Source organism: Mya arenaria, chromosome 13 (assembly GCF_026914265.1).
Source record: "Mya arenaria isolate MELC-2E11 chromosome 13, ASM2691426v1".
NCBI classification, from domain to species: domain Eukaryota; kingdom Metazoa; phylum Mollusca; class Bivalvia; order Myida; family Myidae; genus Mya; species Mya arenaria.
In genome coordinates this window covers 22,094,212-22,122,145 of record NC_069134.1, presented here as the reverse complement: position 1 = coordinate 22,122,145, position 27,934 = coordinate 22,094,212, and the positions used below count along the sequence as shown (strand labels likewise).

Below are 27,934 nucleotides of genomic sequence, written 5' to 3'. Positions count from 1 at the left end.
TAAGTTGGCATAGATCTGTCTCTCAGGAAAGAACAACACAGATATATTGTGAAACTAGTATTTATTGAAACAAATATCAGACAGGTAATGTGATAGAAAAAACAAAGCTAAATGAACTACTTATTACTGATATAAACTCTACACTAAAGAATATGCAGGATTAAGAATGTAAAAAAAAAATGTTCAACATGTACTGGTGCAAGTGTATGAATAAGCACTGGTGCAATGAAGTTATCTGATGTACACATGAGCTTTTCGATTATTTCAGGCATTGGCAATAATGTTCAATTTGAATGCCTGATGAACCAATACAATTTTGACAACATTTGAAAGGGTATTTCATCATGCTCCCTATTATGGGGCAAATAAAAGGGGTCCTCAGTCTCTACAGAAAAAGAAAGGAAAGGGTATTTCTTGCCAACAACTAATATGTAAAATACATCTCCATTATAGATAAAGACATAACAGTTTCTGTTCCTTATTTCAACCAAAATCAGATATGGAAAGGCCTATTTTCAATCTATTGAGGCTAATACAGCCTAGATTTTTTCATATTGTTTTTGGTCATTTTTTTATCCACACATTAAACGATTTGAAATGATACCAAGGTTATGGAATGTGATCACCAGGCATTCCAAAGCGTACATCAGATAACCTTCAGAATAGATAAATAACCACCCCACTAACAAACAATACCACCGATGAATAGAATAACATAATAACATACTTCGAAGCGTGGCATCACAATTATACCTAACAGTCAAAACAAACAATTTAAGCACAAACACAAAACTAACCAGTGCAGGAAAATTAATACTCGATAGTAATTGTGCACATCAAATATGTGAAGTTCGTGTAGAGAAAATAAATAACTCAATAACAACAAAGTTGACTAATCTGTCAGTGTTTGGATGAACAAAAACAACAATAACTTGGGTAGGAAACAGAAACACTCTTAGAACTACAGCATCTATTTTTAATTTTCTTATATTACAAAATTGCTGGGTTTTATTTGTTTAAAGATGTATACAGGCATTTGAATATCCAACAGAGCACAAATGGTCTTTCATTACAATTACAATAAGCATAACACAAGTGTAATAGACGATTAGTGAACTAAAATTAGAGTAAAAATAATAAAATAATTACTACACTTACATAATATAAAGTTAAAGACATTTTACCATAAACATAGGTTTGAAATAAGTTACCAAAGAATGTACAATGAATGACAACACTGGGAAGCAGCAGGCCTTTATGGCAACACTAGGTATTACTACTTACATGTATACTAGTATGATATAAATAGGAAGTTAAACATATAAGCATTAGAAGTACTTGTTTTAAACAAATGAGATCATATGAATGGCTTAATTAGCAGTGCACATTGCTAGTGTTGCTATATGGTTTATAAATGCTGAATTACATTATTTTTTATATTTTACACGGGGTTTTCCAAACGAATTTCCTAATGAGGGTCCTGATATCCTCATGGTTGACAAATTGGGGTATATTGGTAATTTTGCTGCCCCAAAATAATGCTTAAACTCAAAGTTTATTTTGGTTGTCTAAGTGATGCATAGTAAGTTGGAAAGGGGTCCCCAGCAAGAAAATTGCCTAAGGGACTCATGTTTCCTGCTTCAGTGAAATCCCAGATTCTTAATCCATCATATATCTATGTTCTGAAATGACCATGTTCCTTAACCCTGATCTACTTTCAGCTCACACAAATGCAGTGTCTTACACTCTGGCTAGAATGTGTATACAGGTTTTACACCTTTTCCTAGCCCATTCATCTTTAAATATTAGTTCAGTGCAACATACCCAGACAAGCAAGTTTATGGTGCTGCACATTACATTAATGATTTTAATAGGGTTTAACACAGTCACTTAGGCAGGCTAATCATCAGACCTATTCACTGTGTTTTACATTCCAATAATGAATTTCACACTCAAGTTTCAAAGGTCCAAATGTTGTTCAATAGACACTTTGCAGGCTAGCATGTATATAAAGTTTGACACTCAAAGTAACAAGCCTCCTTGTCACCAAGTTGTATCTGAACTAGCAAATCCAGAGTTGTGCACCCCAGTTTCATTCAACGTTCACTGTGTTTTACGCTCAGGATAGCAAAATGACAGCCTGTCAGGGTAACACCTAAACACCTTAGTCAAAATAACATCACTGTGTTGTACACTCGGGCACCTCCTCTTTCTGCTCTGTGATGGAACTCTGTTCCTCCTGCACGGCCCTACCCCTGGGCCTCAATGGCTTGGGTGATTTACCCCTACTCAACGTACGCTGAGGCCCTGCCAGGGGAGCGGCCCCTATCTCCCGCTCCACACGACCTGCGCCTGATACAGGAGCCTTCTTCACAGGGCTGTTGGTAATTGTCCCCAAGGGATTCTTCTGAAAGAAGGTAAGAACAGAAAGGTTACATTAATGAAAATCTTCTTGCAAATTCTTCTCCTCAACAATAACAAAACTTGATTTTAATAAAAACAACAACAAAGTGTCTGTCAGTTGAAAGATGGTTTATCATTTAGAGCTCCTTTGTATTTATTAGAAAAATTCCTCAATAGAAAAGAAAGTATTACCCTTGTGACATTGACACTGGTATCCATTTTCTTGCTCGGTTGCTGACCTGACCTAGAAGTAGACAACAAAGTGTCTAGACCCTGAGCCGGGATTGCAGAAGTGTCCAGTTTCTTCACAACTGGCCGCGTCTCAGTAGTAGAATCCTGAGCAATAGGAACCGTAGATGTCTGCAACCTCTTGCCTCGGAGTCCCTTTGGCTTCATTGGCATTCCCAAAGAAGTTTTCACTGTCTGGTTTGCATGGAGAATTTTCCGTTTGCTGAGAACTGGAGACATACTCCTATCTGTGACATTGCTTTTAGTAGAATTGGCACTATCTGACTGTGACTCACTGTTTTCATTTTCAGTTTTAATGGCACTTTCAATTACCTCCAAGCTCTCATTATCTGCTTCAGCAGACCTGCTAAACATTGTTATCAATGCTGAACTCGATGTTTGTGTGACCAGACTGTCAACTTTGGTACTGTCTTTTTGGTCAGGGGTCACTACACAGCTTTTCTCTGCCTTGTTTTTGGACCTTGACAGACTATGGGGACTTTTCCTCTTTGGAGTTTTTTCTTCTTCTACAACCAATTTAGTGACAAGGCTGTCAACTCCTGTAAACAGAAATGACTAATTGTTATGTCTATAAATATTCCATAAGAAAGTAATCAACATTAGAATCTCAAATCTGAATCTTAACATAACTATTTTGGATAAGAATTTCAACAGATCCAGTAATTATTACATTTTGGTAAATTTAAAATTATTTTTGATGAAGTTCTTATATTATTTTTTATTTCTATGCAAAGCTTGCAGGATGTCTTATTTGCTCATGCATAAGGCCAAAATTGATGTTTGTTAACTACAATGTATTTATCAACTGAAATTCAGTTTCAGTGTATCAATTTCTACAGCACATCAGTGATTTCCTGACCTGGTTATTCTGAAACATAATAAGGGGAAGAACTTGTAAAGACAATAAATTTAAATGACATGAGTAGCATACCCTGGTCAGAACTTCGCAATCTCTTAGCCACAGGTGCTGTCCCAACGCTGGCAACCGTAACTGTTGATCCCTGGTCGGCCATAATTCCGCCTCCCTCAGAGGTACGCATATTAACAGCCCTTGACTCGGGCGTCTCTGTGTCAGTCTGGGAGGGTGACGGAGTGGCATTTATGAGTGACCGCTGACGAGATGAGCTTCTGGTACGTCGCAAAGTTGGGACCGGAGTGGAATCCTGCCCACTGGATGTTGTCACTGGTTTAACATCTGAAGTTAAATAATGTAGTGCAAAAATTAAGATGACAAGCAAATTATAGATTTAGTATCCCAGTCAAAGAACTTCTTACTGAAGAACCAAACAGTTCAAGATTGCAGAGATCTGCAAGGAGTATTTTATTTAAAAAAAAAAAATGACTATTGAACACTTGTTATCCACACTTAAAATAAGTTTCTATAAGTCACATTTTTTTATTATTTTTTATATATACTTATGGCTTCAAACAAATAAGTTTAAAAAAATTAAATAACAAATGGCAAATATAGTTTGACGCAATTGTTGCATTATTTCTGTTCATTTTTTTATCAATTAAAGAAAACAGGTGCTACTATCTCATCCACATAAAATTGTCATGAGCATCACCGCACTACAGCTATAGATGCTTCATATCTCAGGTTTCATTACTTTTTTTCTAATAGTTACATAGTAATGGCTCCAGACAATTGGCTTAATTAAGTGTATCTGACCTGATCCAGATAAAAATGTTGAAAAAAAATATATGTTAAAAAAGAAATAGAACAATAGAATGACATACATTACAAACACTTCTATATCAAATTAAAAATTACCTGATAACAGTAATTGCTGCTTTAGGCGCCCACACTCGGCTTCAAGTTGTGTATACTGCCGTGTTAGGGTGTGGTATCTGTCTAGGTAGCTGTCGGCCTCTGACCGTGCAGTCGCCAGTTCACCTTGAAGGTTCGCTGTGGCCTCTGATATCTGGAAAACAAACAAACAGATTTAGCATGAGAAGTCATTAAATAGCAACACCTTTAAGTTGTAAACACTGGATGTAAGGGCATGAAATTTCCAAATAGCTGTCTACCTCTGACCTTACAGCCAATTGTTTTCACCCCTCAAATACCTATGGTTAAAGTAAATGGTGAAATACATAAACATTTAGCCTTTTTTAAGCTGGTTGCTGAACACTTTCAGGAAAACACTTGCCATTGTTCACATCTTAAAACATTATGCTACCATTTCCTTTTGCTCAAATTTCTTTGAACTGCTGAAAACATGTCCAAAATATATGTTTAAAATCACCAATTTATTGTAACTTGATAGCCAAGACCGCTTTTAGAAAAAAGAGCCTTAAGTTGTATCAGGGTACAAAATGTAGTAAAAAAGGAGAAATATCAAATGAGATGCAAAAACATACACAACTTATGTTTCTTTCCTAAATGACAAGGCGATGGTATTTAATTTGCACCCATTCCCAATTAAACTGGCATTTGTTTAAAATGTGTTGTTTATCAGGTCTATATTTGTCGGTATTTCAGGAAAATAACCTATACCTTTATAATATCTCCAACAATAAACTTCCAGGAAGAAACTATAACCAACTAATGGTTAAATGACATGGCAATTGCTAAAATTTCTTGCTAGCAACAACCCCGATTATGTCATACCTTTTCTGCAATGCTAGCTCTGACATTAGCCAACTGTTCCTGGAGTTTACTATTAGTCTTCTTCTCCATCTGTAGCTGACTGTTCAGACGAGAGCACCGGCTCGACCACTTCTCTAGGGTCTAAAGAATCACAAACACATGTATTGATTGGTTTGTCTTAGATTTCAAACATTAATTTACCACATATAAACTTCAGGGACCAACCAAAAGGGGAGACTATTTTAAATTTCTCTACATTTTGTTGTGATATGTTAAGTGTTTTACAAAGTGTCAATGTATAATAAGTTTGTTTTTAATCTTGAAATCAAAGTTTCGATAAATATGATGGATTTCAGTTATTAAATGCTTATTATTTACAAAAAAGGCATATGATTGCAAATATAAAGCTGATAATTTGAATTTTCAAAGGGATTCATATTTTGTGCCTTTCTTACTAAATACAATAGTTTATGAATATCAATTATTCAGGCCACCACAACTTACAGCCTTCATATCCTGGTCGGCCTGTGCCCCACCCTGCTCCTGCGTGACTTGCCCCGCCTTCTCCAACTCCCCCTTCAGTCTCTCAACTTCCTGTTGCCTACGCTCCAGCTCCACTCCTTGTGCCTCAAGTTGAGTCCTCAAGGGACCTAATTCCGCTTCCTCAGTCTCCAAATGTTTTAAACGTTGATTGTCTGTTTTCATATCATTTAACTCCATTTTTAATTCTTGCAGCACTGCATTCTGCTCAGACTGTAAAGAGAAACAAAGATTTGTTTGAAATGACTGTGGGCCATACCTTTTTGCAAATGCTACTAAGACCATGAATAAATATGATTGAGTGTTATTGACAAACCAATATTTAAGTAACATGTCCTTCTCTAGTCAACAAGAAAAACATACAACTTCATTATAATAAGTATTTATAATTATATTGTGAGATAATTTGTTTGACTGGTCAAATTAAGTTTATTTACATTAAATTGAATCTATTGAACATATCTAGTACTGAATAGAATTTATTGATCTTAAACCACAGTCAATAAATAGGGGTTAAATGTGTTTAACACGCTAAAATCTGTATCATGTACCTTTTCTGTCTCCACCAACAACACCCTGTCCTGTAAAGTGGTCAGTTTTTCCTTCAAGTGGTCAAGCTCCCCCTGGACCGCGATCAAGTTGTCTCTATCTGCTTGTAGTCGGTCGTTCACAGCCTGTAGAGCGGTCACCTCCTGTCTCAGCCTGTCAGTCTCACTGGTCATTGCAGTCAAGTTTTCCACTAGCTCCACATTCACCTGTATAATATGAATAATGATGATCAATGTACCGTACAACTACATTAGAAACATAAAATTATGTCATATTAGTATTCACTGATATGTCCATGATAATTATGAATACTTGGATGCGGATCATTTGCAAGAAAGTATTGTTATCATTTATTTAAGCATATCCAACCCCTCAAGCAATTCTCACTGGGCGGTCAATGGTAGTTCATCTCAAGTCTCCAGATTGTCGGCATCTTTCCTAGCCTAGCTTCCTGTATCCTGTACCTCCAGAACCTGGTCCTCTTAATACCCTTCAACCCCAAAAATATCCTTGCCCTATACTGACCTGTTTAAGGTCGCTCATCTCAGTCTTAAGGTTGCCAGCATCTTTCCTGGCCTGACTTGCTGAATGCTGTGCCTCCCTTAGTTCAACCTCTAGTTGTTTTACAGTTGACATGTGAGCCTGCACTTCACCCTCCAGCTCATTCACCTGATACAAGTATTAAGTTATATTGGGCTGATTGATCAGAAATTTGTTTAAGTTAACACAAGATTAAAGGCATTGTTGTTAACTTTCAAACAGGAAATATTTGCTGATGTGCTCACACATTTAAATATAAACAAGTACAGCTGAACCAGTTGTTTGAAATCTTGTTAGAAATAAAATGGAACAGAATTGAGTAAATATGATCTTCCAGAGCAGTAACATTTTGATGGTAAACTACATGTACAATGACGTTAACAAAGTTGTTAAATATAACAAAGTTCTGAACAATCTGCCCATTATACTGTGGAATTTATTGTTTCATATTTTATAAATTACTGAATTTAAAGTTTTGTATTAGGAATTTTAGATTTAGTTATCTAGTTTTATTCACGCATTTGCTAATTATAACATTTTTATGTTCATATACAAATATTGAACTTATTAATTTTTTTATCTTAACAGTGATTATTAAAAAGTACTTTTATTTACATGTATAACAAAATCATTGTCATTATTATCATCATCTGAATCTTATGTTTGCAGGCATTTAATGATGGTCACTGGTTGAATAAAAACCACATTCATATTAAAATGATTTAGTTAAAGACTTTAATTCAAGAATGAAATGTTCATGCACTGTGAAAAATTCCTATTTAACTCACCTGAGCCCGGCATGTGTCTGTGTCTTTCTGCAGGGCACAATGCTTGTCCTCGAGGGCCAGGAACTGCCCCAATAGGTCAGATTTCTCCCGCTCCTGTGTGGCTACACGCTGTTCAAGATCCAGCCTCACGGAAGTCAGACTGGCAAGCTCTGTCCTGGCATCCCTCAAATCTTGCTGGATAGCATCAGCTTCACTGTATGTAGCTTTCATTGATCGGATCTGGTCTTCCAAAGACTTCTTTTCTATATTGAGTTCCCTTTCTGACTCAGTAAGTCTATTCAACTGCTGTTGCAAGTCACTGAGTTCCATATTCAAGCTGTCTACGATTTCAATATTCCTCACTCTCATTTTTTCCAACTCCCCTTCAAGATTTTTAATTTTCAGCTCATTTGAGCGCAAGTTCTGTTCATATATATTTTCAGCATTTAAATTACTGTTTGATTCCTTTTCAATAATGTCTTTTAATGACTTTACCTCTTTTTCCAATATTTCATTCTGGTCTACCAATGTTTTATGCTCAAATTCCATTGATTCCAGCATGTCCTTAAAGTTATCACAATCGTTTTCCAATGACCTAACTTTGTCTTGCAATTCCTCACATTCACTTGATTTCTTCAAAGCATCAGTTTGCCCACTGCAAATTTCCTTTTCTAGAAGTGTCTTCTCAGTCTGAACAGCAGTTAAACAGTCTTCAGTTTCTGCCAGTTGTTGTCTCAGTTTTGTACACTCATCTTCCTTTTCTTTTAATTCTTTTGTCACATTGCCTTTATTACCTTCCACATTATTCAGCTTCTCTTTCAACTCATTTATCTCATCATCTTTTCCTGAACTCTCCATGCTAGTGTATTCAACCATTCCTTCCAGTTCTTCTTTTTCTGATTCCATCTTCTTTAATTTAGTTTCAAGTGTTTCAACATCTGCCTGCAATTTTTCAACCTTAGCATGTGTGTCTTTATTCTTGTCTTCACTAATATTCAATTCATCCTGGGTAACAGTCAAAGTCATCTTCAAACTTTCTATTTCAGATTGCAAATTTTCTTCCACTTTCTTGTACTTTTCACACTCCATTTTGATCACTCCTAGCCTTTCCAGGGCGGTTTCATTTTCCATTGTCAGAGTCTTAATCTGTTCTTTAGCCTCACTTAAATCTGCAGCAAGTAAATCAGTCTCATTACTTCTTTGTGAGCATTCCCCTTCAAACTTTGATAGTTCATTTTGTAGAGTCTCAATTTCTCCGTTTAAACTGCTGATTTCCTTCTTGTTATCACTAACATTTTCTTCCAATGTTCTTATTGCTTCTTCTTTCTCTTGTATAGAGTCTTCCAATTCTGTGATGTATTTTGACTTAGATTCAATGTCTTTCTCTAATGAGGTGTTTGTTCTAGTAAGATCATCAACAGCCATGGTATTTTCAGTAAAATCTTGTTCGCTGGACTTCAGTGTCTCGCGCACATCATTCAACTCGGATGTCAAAGCTTCTAATTCATCCTTTAACCTTGCTCTGTCATTTTCTAACACAGTCTTATTTTTTTCTTCAAACTTTTGATCTGAAGCAGTTTCATCAAGTTTTTCTTGAACTTCAGTCAGTTTAATGGTCATATTACTAACTGATGCTTCAAGATCAATTTTCTCATTTTCAAGGACATGAAGCTTTTCAATAAGTGTCTCTATTTCTTTTTTTGCCTGCTGGAGCTCTTTGGAACTTGCCTTTAGCTCCTCTTCCAACTGAGCAATTTCTTGATCTTTATTTCTCAAGGTGTCACTCTGGCTGAAAACTTTTTCTTGAACCTCTTGATACTTTCCCATAGCTTCACTTACTTCTTCAGTTTGTTTTACAGTCTTCTCTTGCAATTCAATTTGCAGTCTTTCAATTTCAACTTTGGACTGTTGTAATGAAGATTCAAGGTCTGTTTTCTCTGAGGTCAAAACATACACTTGCTCTTGAAGATTTTTATATTCATTGTCCACTTGATCAAGCTGTTCTTGAAGAGACTGTGTAAAAACTTGTGTTGACTGCAGTTCACTTTCTTTATCACCTAAAACCCTTGTTGTGTGATGATGCTCATTTTTTAATTCACTTATTTCTTTTTTCAGAGTATCAACAGTCTCAATCAAATTTGTTTTTTCTTCCTCAAGAGAATTGCAATTACTTGTAACCTGTGCAATCTGTTCTTCAAGACGTTCAACAGTCTCAGATGATTCTTTTGCTTGCATCTGGAGGGCTTCCAACTCATTCTCAATATTTTGTTTCTGATCTAACACTGTTTGTAAATCACTCTTAGTGGTAGATAATGATTCATTTAATGATTCAATATCCACATCTAGACAACTTACTTTTTCTTCTAAATTTACTTTCACAGAAGTATATTTATCTCTCAATGAAAACAGTTCATTTTCACGATCAAGCAGGCGTTTTTCCAGATTATCCCTTTCATCCTGACTGTCTGCTAATCTAGATGGTAGTGTTTTCAGGCTTTCTTCAAATTCAGCAATTTTGCTCTCATGACCACTATTTATATTCTTCATTTCTGTAAGCGATTGTTGCAAGCTTATTTTCTCCATATCCAATGAAGTAAGCCTGTCTGTCAAGCTACTAACACGTTCTTCAAGCAAACCATTTTCCTTCTGTAAACGTTCAATTGCCTTATCCATTTCTGAATTTTGTTCCTGAATGTCTTCAAAGTCACACTGACTTACTTTCAACTGGCCTTGCTTCTTAAGCAGCTGATCCTCTACATTCTGTTTTTCCTTCCTCTCAATGTCTAGTTTCTCCGACAGCTCACTTATCTTCTTTTCAAGTTGTTTTACTTCTTTATCAGCATTTTCTGCTGAATGATCTCTCTCCAATTTATAAGCGTCATAGTGACTTGATGCTTGCATTAGGTCACTTTCGAGTTCTTTGAATTTTGCATCTTTTTCAGTCAAACATGCATGCAACTTTTCATTTTCCTCCGTTTTGTGCTGAAGTTCAGATTCCAATTCACTGATTTTTTTCAAAGTCCCACTAGAGACATTGTTTGCTTCTTCAAGCTGCAAGTTGAGGCTTGCTTTCTCTTGGTCATTACTCTGTGATTGTTCACTGACATTGTCTTTCAACTCCTGAATGTGTTTCTGCAGAATGTTGACTTCATTCTTGCTATTTTCTAATTCCTTAGCTGTTTCCTGAAGGTTAAATATTGTTTCTTCTAATGATTTCTGAAGATCAATCTTGGAAGCAGTCTCATCTTTCTGCTTAGCAAGAACCTCATCAAGGTTTTTCTGGAGAGTTTCTTTCTCTTCTTCCATTCGCTCCAATGTAGATTTCAATTCCATCAAGTGTTCATCCTTTCCTTCAATGACATTATTTGATTCCTCTTTGAGATTAGTTATCTCACTTTGCAGAAGCTCATTTTCGGACATGCTTTTAGTTAAACTGTCTTTCAGCTCCAATGTTTCTTTCTCAAGTACATCAATTTTATTCTGGGCTGCTAACATATTTAAATCTATTTCAGCTTTAGCAAAGTTAATCTGATCTTTCTCTTCTTTTTCTATTCTGAGGACCTCAAGGGTATCACAGAGTTGCTTACTACATTGATCTTTAGATACATCAAGAGCACTAATTTTATCATTTGCATGCTCAATTTCAGTATGGAGCTCTTCAATTTTCTTTTCATAATGTTCAATAACATTTTTGTTTTCTTCCAATTCTGTTAAGTATTTGGCTTGAATTGATGAAATATCCACGGACTGTTCATTTAAAGTCTCCATTAGACTAATAAGTTTTTTTTCTAGTTTTTCTTTTGATGCAGAATGCTCTTCATTCTTCTTTTTTTCTTCACTCAATTCAAAGACAACCTCATCTTTACTATTTGTTACTTCAGTTAATTTGACATTTATGGAATCTCTTTCCTTTACGACTTCTTCTAGATCAGCACTCCTTTTTTCAAGTGATAAAGTAACATTGCCAATTTCTTCTCTCAATGACTGTACTTCTTTCTCAAGACTGTCTATAATATTTTCCTTTTCACTAATGTCTTGTTTCATCTCTGCTGTTCGCATCGACTCTTCAACTTGATTATCGCTGAGTTCATCTTTTAATGCAACCAGTTCTTTTTCCAATTTCTCGGTTTTTCTTGCACACTCTTTTTCTGATTGTTGTACCACTTCAAAACAATGTTTTAATTCTTCCATTTCATTCTTCTCACTTGACAGCTTACCTAACAGCTCTGTTTTTGAATTTGCCATTTCCTGAAGTTCATTTTCATATCGTTCAATGTTTTCTTTTAATTTTTCATTTTCCAACAACAATGTATTTTCTATTTCTTTCATTCCTTCCATTGTATTTTTTAATCCTTCAATTTCCTGACTTAATTTGGCAGACATTGTAGCTCCATCACCAGAAATAACATTTATTTTATCCTTAAGACTGTTTGATTCACTTACAATGTCCACCATCTTTTGTTGTTGATCATTATGCATGTCTTGAAGTTCCTCAATTTTCCTTTCTCCAAGTTCTAGTTCTGATGTTTTACTGGTGATTTCAGACTGTAATTCATTTCTCTGTTGTTCACAAACTTCCAAAGCACTTGTTATAACCAGTATTCTTTCATTGGCATGACTAAGTTCTTCTCTCACATCACTCATTTCTTTTTCCATGCACATTTTAATGTTTTCCAGTTCTTCACACCTTTGTTTGTTTTCAATCAATTCTGTCTCATACTTTTCAATGTTATTTTCCATGACTTTCAGTTTCTCTCTTTCATCTTCCAGTTCAAGATTCACATGTGTTAGTTCTTGATACAGTTTTTCAATTTCTTCCTTGTGACCTTCAACTAGATTGTTCAGCTCTTCATTTTCCTGTGTCAATTTTGTTTTGTTTGCCGTCTCACTTACAGACATAGTGTGAAGTTCATCTTTTAGTGATTTAATTTCTGTTTGTAAACTTATCACACAAGCAGATTTTTCTGCAATATCTTTTTCACATTCATGGAGTTTGAACTCCATTGACTCAATATTGTCCTTCTGCTCATTAATTTTCAGTGCTGCTGTTTGATAATCATTCTGAAACTTTTCTGATTGGCTGACACTTTCGTCATACTTCTTACTCACATGTGACAATTCTGTCCTAAGATTGGAAACTTCTTCCTCTTTACCACTTGTAATATTCTGTAATTCATTCTGAGTTGTTTCATACATTCCTTCAAGATTGTCCCTTTCAGATTTCACTTGATGATAAATGTCTTGAAGAGTGGTTAATGACTCATTTAATTTTGCTAGTTTAAGTTGGCGACTTTTGTCAGTTTCTTGCAATTCATCAATTAATGTTTTGAAATTCAGTAGCTCTCCCTCAAGCTTTGAAACATGCAACTCAGCATTAGTATTCTTTGCAGAATAATCATTAAGTTGAAGCAGAACTGAATCAAGCTTTTCTTGTTTGTGCTGTGTTTCTTCATGGCATGCTTTAATCTCCTCTTCTCGCCCTTGAATAATGTTTTTCAATTCTTCATTTGTTTGTTTCAATGTTGCTTGTCTAACGGATTCTTCCATGGCTTGGTCACTCAAGTCATCTTTCAACTGAGAAATTTCTTCTGTCAAACTACACACCTGTTTTTCAAATTCTGACTTTGACAAGGTTATGTCTGATAAAGTGAATTTTGTCTCTTCAAGACAAGTCTGTACTTCATTTAATTTCAATTCTAGGTCTTCCTTTTCTTGTTTTATGCTTATCAATGCACACTCTCTCTTCTCTAAATCTGCCTTTTGGTGATCAACTTCCAACTGCAATTCTTTAATGGTTTCATCTCTGCCTTCCAAAGAATTAGAAGCCCCAGTGAGATCTTGCTTAAGCTTAGCTATAGTCACTGAAGTCTCAACAGATAGGTCACTGATTTCATCTTTCAATGCTTCAATTTCTTTCGACAAAACAGACACTTGCTCCAATGCCTTTTCTTCGGTAGCCTTTGTATTTTCAAGCGTAAAACTGATTTCCTCAATTTTCTTATTCAACCCATTCATCATTTCATCAGAATCATTTTTCTGTGAGACTGTTTCTTCGCAAACTTTATTTACCTTTTCAAGGTTTATCGACAGATGTGAAACTTCATCTCTAAGACCATTTATCTCCGAATCCTTACCAGACACCATATTTTCAAGTTCACAAATCTTTTGAGATAGTTCTGCAGTGTATGATGATTCAGCCAATGTATGTTCGGCCTGTTGGTCTTTCAATTCCCTGATAATCTGATTTAATTCCACTTCACTTGCACTCAGCTTCTCTTTAGCCATCTGTGTTTCTTTTAGAGACAAATTCACTGATTCTGCTTCTTTTTTAAGTTCAATTACTTCTGTTGAAAGAATTTCTTTTTCAGTGGTGATTTCTTCCAGCTGTTTTAACCTTAAAGACAGTTCTTCATCTTTATGACTCAACTCATTAGTAAGTTCTGTAATTCTTTTGTCTTTTTCCTCATTTACATTAACAGCTTGAGAGACTTCTTGCTTCAGAGTTGCAAGATTCACAGAGTACTCCATGTTACTATCACTTATGTTGTCTTTCAATTGCTGCCATTCAGAAGCCAACTTCTCATGTTCTGTAGTTATACTTTCAAACTTTGTTTGCATTTCTGAGAAGGCAAATTTGGTCTCTTCACATTCAGCCTGTATTGCAGAAATTTTAAGCTGGTTTTCTTCCCTTTCTGAGGTAACACTCTGAAGATCTTGATCTAGTCGCTCTATTTCTTTAACCTTGTGATTAACTTCATCCTTGAGTGTCTTTATTTCATGATCCTTTCCTTCTGCAATGTTCTGCATCTCTTCTATGTTTTGTTTTAGTGCAACGCAAGCAAATTCCTTTTCATGCGCCAAATCATCAAGTTTATCCTTTTGCTCTGTATTTAATGCTTCAAACTCAACAATTTTTGCTTGCAATTGACTTCTTTCTTTAACAATTTCTTCATAAGCAAACTTGACTGCCCCAAGTTCTTTCTCTGATTCCGCAATTTTCATGTCTAACTCTGATGAATTCTTAGAGACATTATCAAGTTTTACCTCTAATTGTTCAACAGTAACCTGTTTTGCTGAAACATCAGCTTGCAACTTCTCAATATCATTGTCCTTTGACTCGCACACATTTTTCAGTTCCTCAACTTCTTGAGTTTTCTTGGCAATATTTGCAGACATTTCCATCTCAGTTTTATTGATCATATCTTTAAATTGCCTAATTTCTTCTTCAAATCCACTGATCAATTCTTTCTGGTGTTGTTCTTTGGATTTCAAATTATCCATGGAAAATGTTAGCTCTTCAACCTTAGTTTCTAGTGTTTTATTGCTGACTTCAACATCAGACTTTTCTTGCATTAAACTTGACAATGTCCCTTCAATTTTCTGCACATTTTCTGCTTTGTGCGATAGCTCTTCTTTTAATTCACTAACTTGTTTTTGGCATTCGCTTAGTTCACCATTCAATGATTCTTTCACCGTGTTAAGCTCTGCTTGCAGTTCTGATTCGACTGTTTGTTTAATAGAAAGTTCATCTTTCAGTTTCTTTATGTCCTCTGTAAGTTGCATCATTCTGTTGCTTTCACCTACAAGCTGGTCATTCAATTTCTTTTGTTGCTCCTGTAAATCATCAATTTCTTCTTGTTTACTTTTATTTTGGATTTCGAGATTTTCTTTTTCTTTTCTGATGCTGTTTAAGTCATCTTTGGTACTGAGACATTCATCTTCAAAGGTTTTTAGCTTTTCCTCATTTTCCTTCAAACAGGACTGTGCAGTTTCTAATGCAAAGGAGGTTTCTTCTACCTTTTTATTCAAACCCAGTCTCTCATTGGATACTTCACTTAGTGTTTCGGTCAGTTGAGTGATCTGATTAACTAGATCATTTTTGTCCTTTGATGTTTTTTCCATTGCTTCTGACAGCTCATTTTTCTCCTGATCGGCCTTTTCAATTTGACACTGCATTTCATTGATCTTTGCATTTGTATCCATTACTTGCTCAGCTAGTGCCTTTTTTTCTTCTGTAACCTTTTCAAAGTCACCCATGAGCATCTCATGCTTTTTCTCAAGTTTGTTTAATTCGTTTTTCAGATCTTTGCTCTCATTCTCATGCTTGGTTTTTACATGATCCAACTCACTTTTCAGATTTCTGTTGTCTTCCTCAGTTGCGTGTTGGCCTGACTTTGCCTTTTCCAAATCTATTTGCATCTTTTCAATATTATTATTTCTATGATCCATTTCATTCTTCAAGTTTGAAATTTCACGTTCCTTTTCAGCACATGTATTTTTCAACTGCTCTATTTCTTGCTTAAAAGATCCATTTAAGTTCAATAGTCTTTCGGTTTCTTGTTTCAAAGCACCAAGCGCTGTTACAAGCTGATCTTTTGTTTTTTCAAGACCGGTAAGCTTCTTTTCCAGGGTGTCTCTCTCTAACTCCACATTTTTCTTTTCAGCTTCGCAATCTTTCAATTCTCTCTCTCGTTTTGCAAGAACAGCTTCAGAGTTCTTCTTACCATCCTTAACATTCTCGAGTTCAGTTGTTAATGCTTTGATTCTTTTGTCAAGATTCTTTACTTTATCATTTCCGTCTTCTGTTTGTTTGTCCAAATCTTTCTGAATTTTATTAATTGATTCTTTAGACTGTGCAATTACAGAGTCCTTGTTCTTTAAATCAGTTTTCATTGATTCTGATAATGTTTGTGCATTAGTCAAAGAATCCCTCAAGAATTTTATATCTTTGGCCTGTTTGGCATTTTCTTGATCTTTTTCGCCAACCAGACTTTTTAACTCACCAATCTCCATTTCAAGCTTGGCTTTGCTTTGAGTTTCCTGAGCTGCCTTTTTACTGTTTGAATCTTTAAGATTCTGCACCTCAATACTTATGGCTTTCATCATAGTTGCTGTCTTCTCATCCTTAGCCTTCATATCTGCTTCAAACTTATAATACTCTCTTTCCTTCTTTTCAAGCAAATCCTTCAGTGTTTTAACCTCATCACTCATCTTTTTCTCCATAATCTTCATATTTTCCTTCTCAAGTTTTAGTTGCTCAGACACGTGCTTGTAATCAGCCTCTTTCACGGACCCTTTTTCTTTCAAATTTATCTTCATATCCTCATTGTCTGCCTGCATTGTATGGATTTGACCTTCAAGCTCTGAGACCTTATGCTTCAGTGTGTTACATTCAGATCTCAGTGCTGATGCGTCTTTCGTCTGGTGCTGGTTCAGCTGCTTCAGTTTCTCATGGTCTGCAACAAGTTTTTCATACTTGTCTCCTTGCCCCATCTGCTCCATTTCAAAACGTTCTATGCTTGCCTGCATTTGGGATACCTGCAAAAGTGAATCAAATGACATTTTCAAAGAATGAAACAAGAACTATCAGTCATTGGCCTGAGCAAAACAAAATAGCCCTCCTTAGTCTTTGACTATTAAACAGGCTAAATCTGCATACTAAATATAATTAAAGGGTATATAGAAAAGCACTTTTAGTCATTTTTTATCATATAAGGCAAATCTACTCTGGCAATGTTGAAACACTACCAGACCTGAGCGATTATCGCCATTATTTTTTATTTTATTATATTACAATAAGATGTTTTAATTCACTTATATAAAAGCAATGAGCATTAAGTAAAACTAAATTACAGTTTAAATGATTCGAACCTTTAAGGATATAGTCTCTTTTCAGTGCCTAGTGATCCGTTCAAGTATTCAAAAATAACATTAAATATGAACCTTGGCATTATCAGCTTCCAGCTGTTTCTTGAGGTGGGCTATTTGCCCATTGAGAGCGTTAATGTGGCTGTCCTTGCTGTGTAAGTCAGTGGCAAGTTTTTGTCTTTTCTGTTCCACATCCTGACAGGCCTCGGACAATGACTGGACCTCACGCTTAAGTGCGGACTGTTCAGAACGTTCATCTTCTGCACGTCGCTTCTCCTTTTGTATAACCTATGGGCAGAATGAGAATGTAACTTAACCCTTTACTTCATGTAAACCTAAGCCATTTCAGGCTGCCAGTTCATGGCTTATCAGTTCATATCAGTACCCCTACTTCATAGGAGATTATTGATATTATTGGAATTTTAACCCTAATGTATTACAAACCTATTTTCTTAGTATTTCTTTTGGTTTAATCAATAAGTCATCAATGTAAAGTTTATAGAGAATTAAATTTCCAATCCAGTCATATAAATTTTATTTTGTTATCTAAATTATTTCCGCATGATATTCATAAACAAACAGAAAAATATGTCAAATTTGATGAAAATTAATTTTTATTACACTTTTATTAATCAAACACAACACGAAATATTATATAAACAACATATTTTTATAATTCATTTAATGCAACCTGAATTGAAACAAAGATGGACAGAATTAAAAAATAGTTCACAACAAAGAAGCACGGTATATTTATATATATGATACAGAAGAAAAAAAAAGTTGATCAACAGTCACAGTACGTATAACTTTCGGTTATTTAACACTACAATGAACAAATAAAGTTATTATTCAACTACTAAATGAGGCCTGCATGTTATTGTTTACTAAATTTATATCGTTTATTGCATGTCCATGTATTGTCATTTGGGTTTGATTTTAAAAATCCTCATTTCTCGTATCCTTGTGTGCGTGACGCCGAGGTCTGAATTCTCGACGTCGTACTCAATGTCTCAAACTCATTTTAATTGAAGCCAGAATGTTCCGATTCGTCAGACAAACACTGAAATATAAATGACATTATACAGGAATGTTGTTTTAAACTGAAGTTAACAAGGGCAGAAATTAGCTCTACATTGCATTCTTGTGTATTCGAAAACACGTGTTTCAACAGCTGATCGATGTTAAATTGGGTCATGTCAAAGTTTAACAATAGGGATAGTCATTATTTTATAACACATTTGTACTTACTTTCAATTTGTAGAAGCAGATGCGCATTTTTATGACCGGATTAGCGAAACAGAAGTGACACATATGTCCCATATAATGATTTATGGCCTTTGTTTATACAAGCCAGATGATTTTTTGTTTATCCAACATGGCCGACATTTTGACACGTTTTCGAACCATGACCTGTGACGTCAGGCGCGTGATCAATAAAATATAGTTGTATTATTGGTAGTTAATTATAACTTGCAGTATTGTGTAAATTTCCACGAGGAAAACGAGACAGAAATGCCCACAAACCTGCGCAGTCAACGTCTTACGCATCTTTGATACCAGTGACCTTATTTCGCGATTTTCCGAAATTCTTTAAATAGTAACATAGTGTTTTTTTTAGTGCATTGTATTTATCGATGTTTATACTTTATGAATATGAATTTATAGCGCATAAACAAGCATCAGGTATGAAAATAAATGCCCCTACATTACGAATACGTAGGATTACGTATCTATGAAGCTATGGATAAAACGTTAAGATCCGTATCTATGAAGCTATGGATAGATAAGTAAAATTGCGTATCTATGAAGTAAAGGGTTAAAGGAATAGGGAATTGCTTTCTTTATATTATAGCTAAACTGCTGTTCATGTTTTTGACAATAGACCTAAAATCTCTTAAAAATAAGGCCACACCAAATTGATTCGTTCCGCGGATTTACCGCTCCTATTTTTTGAAAATGTAAAAAAAATATTTTTATTTTTTTTGTGCGCCCGCACCTCCATTTTGATCGCCAAGCAGATTTTTTTCAGGTAATAATTTATTAAAAGGCTAAAAATAATCACGTATTATTTTTCTACGCTAGTTTTCATGTTTTTGTAAAGAGAAGTTACCGATGCGTAGTGTTTTTATACTGTATATCGATCGGTTTAGCATGGGTTCAATAAATTCAATCAAAATGGCCGCTATAATAAACAATGTGGCTCGAAGTTAAAATCTTATTTTTGACAATAAATATGTTTTGAGCATGCTTGAAGTCATTGTTGATCGTCTCATACACTAAAGGATCATTATTTAAAGCAACCATTATGCAATAAAGCATGTGTATCTGAGACTGGTAGCGATTATATTGCGTAATTAGTGACTCGTTTTGAATGGAAATTGGAATGATCAACTTAGTACTATTTTATTCAAGTCATAATACAAGGGACCAACATTTTACCTCGTTACGACGATGCTGAAGATGTCACAGGTCAACTTAACTGGAACATGAGTCATTGTTTGGTCCAAATTGATGATTGTATCAAGCTCATTTTTGATCAAATTCTGACAAAGCAACAGTTTTGAACAAATATCTTTTCACAAATAGCGATATAAACACTGGTCTGGATATACCTCAACATAAGTAAGCCTAAGTTTATCACCTTATATTTTGTTTTTATTTGCAACATAATCCGGGATTGTAATGCGCTTGTCAATTGTAACCACTGCCCCGCCCACCCCTTGCCCTTGTTCCAGGGGTAAACCGGGGACAGCAGAGGCAATGGGCTGTGTTTTTACCTTTCAGGTGGCCCTGCAGTGCCTAGTGAATGTGGTTTTGTCTTCATATTGAAAATTGTCGGGAATGGGCCTCACATAGGTATTCAGGGTTGCGGGGTCATTTGGCAGGGATTTTACCAGCAGTGTGTCCCAGTAGGTTGGGTATTTTACCCGGGTGTTGAGAGACCGGAAGTCAAAGTCCCCGCTATTCCGTACTTGGGGGGGGGGGGGGGGGGGGGGGGGCATATACAATTGGCTGGTGCATAAAATCATCTAAATAACCAAAAAAGTACTCTGAAAAATACCCTGATTCTTTTTGTTTTAATAAGCACATGTCATTGCATTTCCTGTGATAATAAAAACAAAATTTAGTCTATGTTATATGGAATCTGATGTTTGATGATGCCATTGTGTAAGTGATCATTTTTTACAAATCCAAAATCAATCCTAAGTTATGTCTAAATACAGTTGCATATTATGTTAAACTGATTCAGGTAGATTTATATAAGTCGTTTCAAACTTTTTACTAAAAGCAAGGTTATTTATTATTATAAATGAATGTCATATTAAAGTACGTTTTAATTATATAAGAAATTAGATTTATCCATATAATGTTTGTACTGAACACGGATGAATAAATAGTATGTATTCCGACATTTTCCCAATGTCCATTAGAGGTTCAGTTCAAGATGGCATTAAAATGGGTTTAAGGGCAATTATTTTGAACAATCTTTCTTATTTATATTGAATATAAGGAAAAATATATTTTTCGCTCTTCGCTCACTTCGGTTTTTATGAAAACTGACAAAATTATATTTTTATTTTTTTTCGCTCGCTCGCTCCAATTTTTTTTGGCAAAAATCCGAGGAACTAAACATTAATTTGGTGTGGCCTAATGAAAGGAAAAAAAAATCTACTTTCAATGCATAATTGAAAAAAGTGGCCCTATTGTTACAAATCAGTAGTCAGTACCTGTTCCATGCTGTCCATCTTGAACTGTTTCATCTCTGCCTCCTTCTTGAGGCGATTGAGCTGTCCCTCTAGCTGCTCCACCTTCTGCCGTGCCTGGTGGGACAGGTCCACCTTCCATTCATCAGCGGCCCAGCTCATCTTGTCTCTTTATTGCTGGGACCTGGTAAAGAAAGCAATTACCATATTTTCTCGACTACAAGGCGATCCGCTTATAAGACGACCCCTAACTTTGCCCATGAAATTTGGTACTTTTTGTTTCGACTCGTTTATAAGACGGGGTCAATTTTTAATCAAATCTAAATCTTTTAATTCCTCCAAATGTGTGAAAATGTTCATATGATATTCACATGAACCTTTTTTTAATATTTTATCGACTCGCTTAAATAAGACCGGTCACCCTGAAATAAATCTTAAAACAATGGAGAATCCTTAACAGTAACAATCTTATATAATCCTATTATTACAGTAATAATTGTATTTCTTTGATGTAACAAAGATGTTATAAATATACAAAAAATGTACACAAATTTCAAATGTTCAAATTGATGACTCTTAGATGAAGATATTTGCTTAAAAACTCAAGTTGGGGTAACCCAGATTGAGATCAACAACGGAGCTGTCTGTCAGACCAGTACACCAATTGTCATTCATACCGGTATAGGACTAAGATTGAAATCTAAAACTCAAGGGTTAGGTTAATAGGTTTCTCATACCATCATCTGTCTGGGATTGCTATGAAAGTAAAATTATGAAAAAGATATTTTGTTTTCCTCTACCCAAAATATCCTGGTGATTTTGAAAAAAGCCCTTAAATTCAAGATTTTGGGTATTAATCAAACACTTTGCTCAAAGAGAAACCATGTGGAAAAAGGAACTATCAAAAATAGAGCATTATCTCCTAAAATAACCAATTCATCTGAAAGAATACCCAATTGTATACACTACTTTTAAAAGGTACACTTCAACTGAAAGAAAACACAATGTTTATAAGTACACTTCTTTTAAAAGATACACTATCTGCTGAAGATACACTCCAAAGAGACAAACTATCTGCCAAAAATATTCCCTCCAAAGAGTCTCTTTCTCATTAATGAAACACTTTTGACAAAGAGAGAACTTTCACAGATGGTAAATATCCGAAGATGAAAACCTCCTGCAAAAGACTCTCTCCTATAAGCGCCCCAGTCTGTTTAATGGATTGAAGTATCAATAAAGCAGTAGATATATCACTCTAAAACAACATTTAAGGAATCTAAAAACATATATGGCATATCTATGGCGGGTAAAATTCCTCTGAATTTTTATCCTTGCCAGACTGTCTCCCAGCTGGGTATAAAAATCCCGCAATTAAAAAAATATATATATTGTATAATTTATATTTTGAGGGAAGTTTTACAACAGGCAATAATGACAGAGTAAAACCACTGTCTGTGAATGAAACTGTATGTAAACAGACAACTCCCCATGGTAGAGTTGTTTGTTAACATGCAAAAACTGATTTGATGAATTACTTTATTTCTTTTTGATAAATGTCAAAAGAAAACATGATTATCAACTTATTTGTAATAAAGGCAAACAAATTGCTGATCGATAGTAATCAGAATTTATTAACTGACTTTGCTGGAGGGTAAGCCAATTAAAGTGTCTGAAAATCATATGCTTTTATGACACATTTTGTTCTGCAAAACAACCCTCCATTGGGTTATAACCTCATTCAAACAGGAATTTACCTTCGACGGATCTATCTTTGCTTTGCTCACAAATAAGAACACAGGAATTGAAATTTTGATTTTGTTTTTATACTTAGTTTAAAATGATGCCATTTAACAGGTTTATTTAAAATTGATTGGGAATTTCACAGGATGTTTATGGTTAAAGAGGGGCCAATGCATAAGGAGGTAGGCGGCCTACTACAAAAAGGTACTGGTGTCAAATCATTTTGCTCCATCCTATTGTAGTTTGTCTTATATTGAGGCATCTCAAGTATAAGAGCGCATAAAAACAGCTTAGAAGTAACAAAAAGTCAAACAATTAAAATATTTAATCTTAATATCAGGGACAGGATGAAGACTTGAAGATATTAATTTTTAAAATATGAAAATAAACACAGGTACTTGACACAAACTTTTTTTAATGTTCTATACTGGTTGAGAAGCAGTTTCCGACAGTTTTTACAAGTGTTTATTGATTTATTCATACGTGTTAAAATTCCTACTAAAATTGTTTACATTTTAGATAACTACAGCTCAAGCTGCTATTGTCGATATATTTTTCACATGTGTGACATCACATATAGTGTATCTAATGGGGGCGCCAAGAGGGTACTTACACTGTTCTGATTAGCTGTTGACGAGAAGCGGTTTCCGACAAATCAAATATGCGGCAGATTTTAGGTGCCTATTGTTTTTTATCCATTTATTCAATATACTAAATGGAAGACTATAATACGAAAACTATTATTTAATTTTTCAGCTTTTACCAAAACTTAGACCTAAAAACTTACGCCAGTCAATCATCATTCTGGAAATCAGGCAGACACTAAATATCAATGATATTTTGTTTCATTTCTAATAAGAACTTGTGTTTGTAATCATTTTAGTGAATGTGGGTGTGAAACTAGCATGGCAACAGTGTTTGCAAATATGTACACAATGATCATCGTTTGTATAAGTCAATTAAGGACAACCTTGTAGCTATTCATAGATATGCAATGCGCTGCGCGTGACGATCCCCCACGTGCAAGTTTGTGTACAAATTGAAAAATAAACATGAAATAATAATAAAAGCTATTTACGTGTCTCAGTAAAAACTTCCAACTTTTGATTGCCTAGTAACCATATTTAATTGAATTGCAATACCTTCTTTATGAAGATCAAAACAAAGTACGCGAAAAAGCGATTTGTCGGAAACTGCTTTCCGTCAGAAACTGCTTCTCAACCAGTATGGGCTATATACATGTACTATAATAAGATATATCTTAATAATATAATGTTATTAATTAGGTGATTTCATATTGGCCTAGTTATTTGTCCGATTCAAAAAATGAGTAAACAAGAGCTGTCACAGTATGTGACGAATGCCCCCGAATGTGACATTGACCTACGAACAAGGTCAGTACATGAAAAGTTGATCTTGCCTTTACGTGTCAAATACATATGGCAAGTTATTTTAAATTGCCTCTGAACATAAAAAAATACCACCCATACTTGACAACCTACACTGTTATGTCCTTATATTCAGAATTCCCTTGTGAATAAACACTTAGTGTATCTTTCACCTTAGAGGTAGGGACATGGGTCTTGCACACGACACGTTGTCTTTGTATGTGGAACACATGTAGCAAGTGATTTTAAAATCTGTCCATACAAGGGAAAGTAACAGCCCTGACACGACAACCTATACTCTATGTCCTTATATGCAGCACTCCATTGTGAATAAACACTAAGTGTGACCTTGACCTTTGAGGTAGGGACACGGGTCTTGCACGCGACACGTCGTCTTGGTATGTGGAACACATGTGTCAAGTTTTTTTAAAATCTGTCCATACAAGGGAAAGTTACAGCCCGGACACGACAACCTATACTCTATGTCCTTATATGCAGCACTCAATTGGGAATAAACACCTAAGTGTGACCTTGACCTTTGAGGTAGGGACACGGGTCTTGCACGCGACACGTCGTCTTGGTATGTGGAACACATGTGGCAAGTTATTTTAAAATCTGTCCATACAAGAGAAAGTTACAGCCCGGACACGACAACCTGTACTCTATGTCCTTATATGCAGCACTCCATTGTGAATAAACACTAAGTGTGACCTTGACCTTTGAGGTAGGGACACGGGTTTTGCACGTGACATGTTGTCTTCGTATGTGGAACACATGTGGCAAGTTATTTTAAAATCTGTCTATACAAGGGAAAGTTACAGCCCGGACACGACAACCTGTACTCTATGTCCTTATATGCAGCACTCCATTGTGAATAAACACTAAGTGTGACCTTGACCTTTGAGGTAGGGACACGGGTCTTGCACGCGACACGTTGTCTTGGTATGTGGTACACATGTGGCAAGTTTTTTTAAAATCTGTCCATACAAGAGAAAGTTACAGCCCGGACACGACAACCTATACTCTATGTCCTTATATGCAGCACTCCATTGTGAATAAACACTAAGTGTGACCTTGACCTTTGAGGTAGGGACACGGGTTTTGCACGTGACATGTCGTCTTGGTATGTGGAACACATGTGGCAAGTTATTTGAAAATCTGTCCATACAAGAGAAAGTTACAGAGCCGGACGGACGGACGGTGCGATTTTAATATGCCCACCTTCGGGCAAAGGTGGCCAGCACGTGGTTAAGATGGTGTATATTTGTGAAATATGACACAAAAAATGTATTTAACTGAAAAACCCACTATATAAACATAATACACAATACGGATTTAGTGACGAAAAATGGTGTTGCGACTTCTCGATGGACTAACCAAAACTGGACTATATTTCCAAGGTTGTTCGGCGATTGTGGAAATATGCGTGAACAAATGTTTTTAAGGTAAATGTTTTTTGGTAGAGACATTTGTTGGCTATATAATAATGCTTAGTTTTATTAATTTAACGGAAAATGCTCTTTAAAAAATAGCCTTAATTAAAGTCATGTGGAAAACAGGCAGTTTTGAAGCTGGAAACCTTGTTAGTGTATTATGTTTATATAGTGGGTTTTTCAGTTCAATACATTTTTTGTGTCATATTTCACAAATATACACCATCTTAACCACGTGCTGGCCACGTTTGCCTTCGGGGGCATAAAAAAAAACAGTAACAATAGTACAAGTACATAGAATAAAGCACAAAGATGATATCGGCAAAAATATTTGATAAAGTACATAGAGACCATAGGCGACGACGACGCCATAATTCGACAAATAACAACAACAAACAGTCGGAAAACAGAAAACAAAATGGCTATCTTTAAAAAGTAGTTTCCAGCATATTTTTCATAGTAGGCGAGTTTCGACAGCCAATGAAAATGGCCCATTTCTCAAATCCTATATTAGGCGAGTTTTGTAGCCAATAAAAACGGAGGAAACTCATATTAGCCTAGTTCTGACTTCCATAACTTTAATGTTGATATTTATTTTTTTGATGTTTACTACACATTAAAGTTATGGCGTAACCCCCATAGTAAAGTCAACCAGAATCAACTGAGTTTGATGATGCAATGCAGTCATATGACCATGATGACGTCGATGGATTCTATTTATAGCATCGGATTCACATTGTTCATATAGTTGAATCCAATTGCAGTAAGGCTGAAAATACCTTTTGATAAGTAAACACAATTGATTTATTCCAAATTTGTTTTTAGTTATTTACTAATTATTCGAAATAGAAATAATAACAGCAAAATAACACTTCATTTGTGAGGTCAAATGTAGGTCACATGGGGATTTTCTGAAAATCTTGGTGTCCCGTGATTAAATTTGAACACAACTATGACCTAGGAAAGGAATGCTTGTAATAGGATTTATTAAAATGCTAATTCAACTATCTTTAAAGCGTTTCTTGGTGTTGAAAATGTGTTTGTGAACTACATTTTACTTCATTTACCTGAGAATACAGTTATTTTGTCTGTACAATGCATACAAGTGAAATAACAGCGTGACATAAAAATGTCACGAATTCTGGTAGGGTTTTGATACGGCGTTCTCTTCAGCGAACACATCAAAAAAGGTAATATATAACGTGTTCGCTGAAGTTCTTTAGCTAATATTAGCCGAGTTTGGCCGATATTGAACGAATTCAGGCATTTATTGTCTGGTATTGCTACCGCAATTGTCTCTGTACGTAATAGTTGACTAATAAACATATATATAGGCCGATTTTTGATTATGTGACTTGCGCCTGTGAAAATAAACAAGCGTGGCGAGTTGTTTATTTGTTATGGTTTTGATTTTAAATTGCGATATACCATCTGAATAAAATGTCAAGGACCAATGCCTTTCGCTGTTTATGAAAATATAAGCAAAATGTTTCCTACCTAGTGTCTTAAACATAGGTTTTAATACACATCCTTTATATTAAATTGGTTCAACTTTGAATTTCCGCCCGTTCATGGTGCGCATGCGTATGTCACTCATGAAAAACCACTGCCCTTGTGTACAGATCTAGTCATAACGGATGGGTGAATTGTTTATGAACTTAGACTAGTACCCTCATTCTCTTTTCTTCAAAAAGAGACCGGTATCAGCTAAAGGTTACACACCACCATTGTTTTTTGTATATAATTCAATGTAAAATTATAATTTTTAGACAACAGTTAAAGGCATTTCGAGCGAATGCAGGCTATGATAACCACATATGTTCTTAAAGTACAAGCTTTAAATTACATTTTAAGCCAAAAAAAAGGGGGGGTCAAGTTATTCCTAAGAAAAATCACTCCACTTGAAAAACAAACTCTAAAAATTGCACCGTCCGCCATGACAGTTCTTCCAAAATGACCTTTCAACTATAGGGCAGCGGTTTATGCTTTAATCTCTACTCGAAATGATAAATCAAGCAAGAATAGATACTTAAGGTATAAAAGTTTCAGGAATAATGATAGTTTTGATTTACAGTGTATTGAGCATGTGAAAACATATCTATCAATCATAAGAACATTTTTTTTTATTGAGAATTTTACACACAACGGAAGTACATATGACGTAATGCTGACGTCATTCCTATACCAGGCGCTAGTCAAATAGCCAAGTCAAATAGCCCCCATTTTGGTCAAATAGCCCCCACTCACATTTTGAAATTGGTCAAATAGCCCCCGAAAAACGCCCCCACTTTTTTTTTTGATATGTATGTATGCATACATATTTTATTCCAAAACATTTTTAAACCTTTATTTTACAAAATGAAGTGCAATTAGCATT

The 27,934-nt window shown here is 35.2% G+C and overlaps 1 protein-coding gene across 1 annotated transcript; it reads right to left on the bottom strand.

Moving 5' to 3' along the window:
- Positions 1–44: 44 nt before the first annotated feature.
- On the bottom strand, positions 45–27,142 carry LOC128213725 (centromere protein F-like). The gene is made up of 12 exons (XM_052919747.1): positions 27,055–27,142; positions 21,021–21,180; positions 17,365–17,577; positions 7,663–16,959; positions 6,860–7,003; positions 6,337–6,540; positions 5,750–5,998; positions 5,267–5,386; positions 4,427–4,577; positions 3,584–3,847; positions 2,596–3,191; positions 45–2,407 (listed from the first exon to the last, which is right to left on the bottom strand). Exons 2-12 carry the CDS (start codon positions 21,156–21,158, stop codon positions 2,180–2,182), a joined length of 11,604 nt encoding a protein of 3,867 aa, XP_052775707.1. The 5' UTR covers positions 21,159–21,180; positions 27,055–27,142; the 3' UTR covers positions 45–2,179.
- Positions 27,143–27,934: the final 792 nt, after the last annotated feature.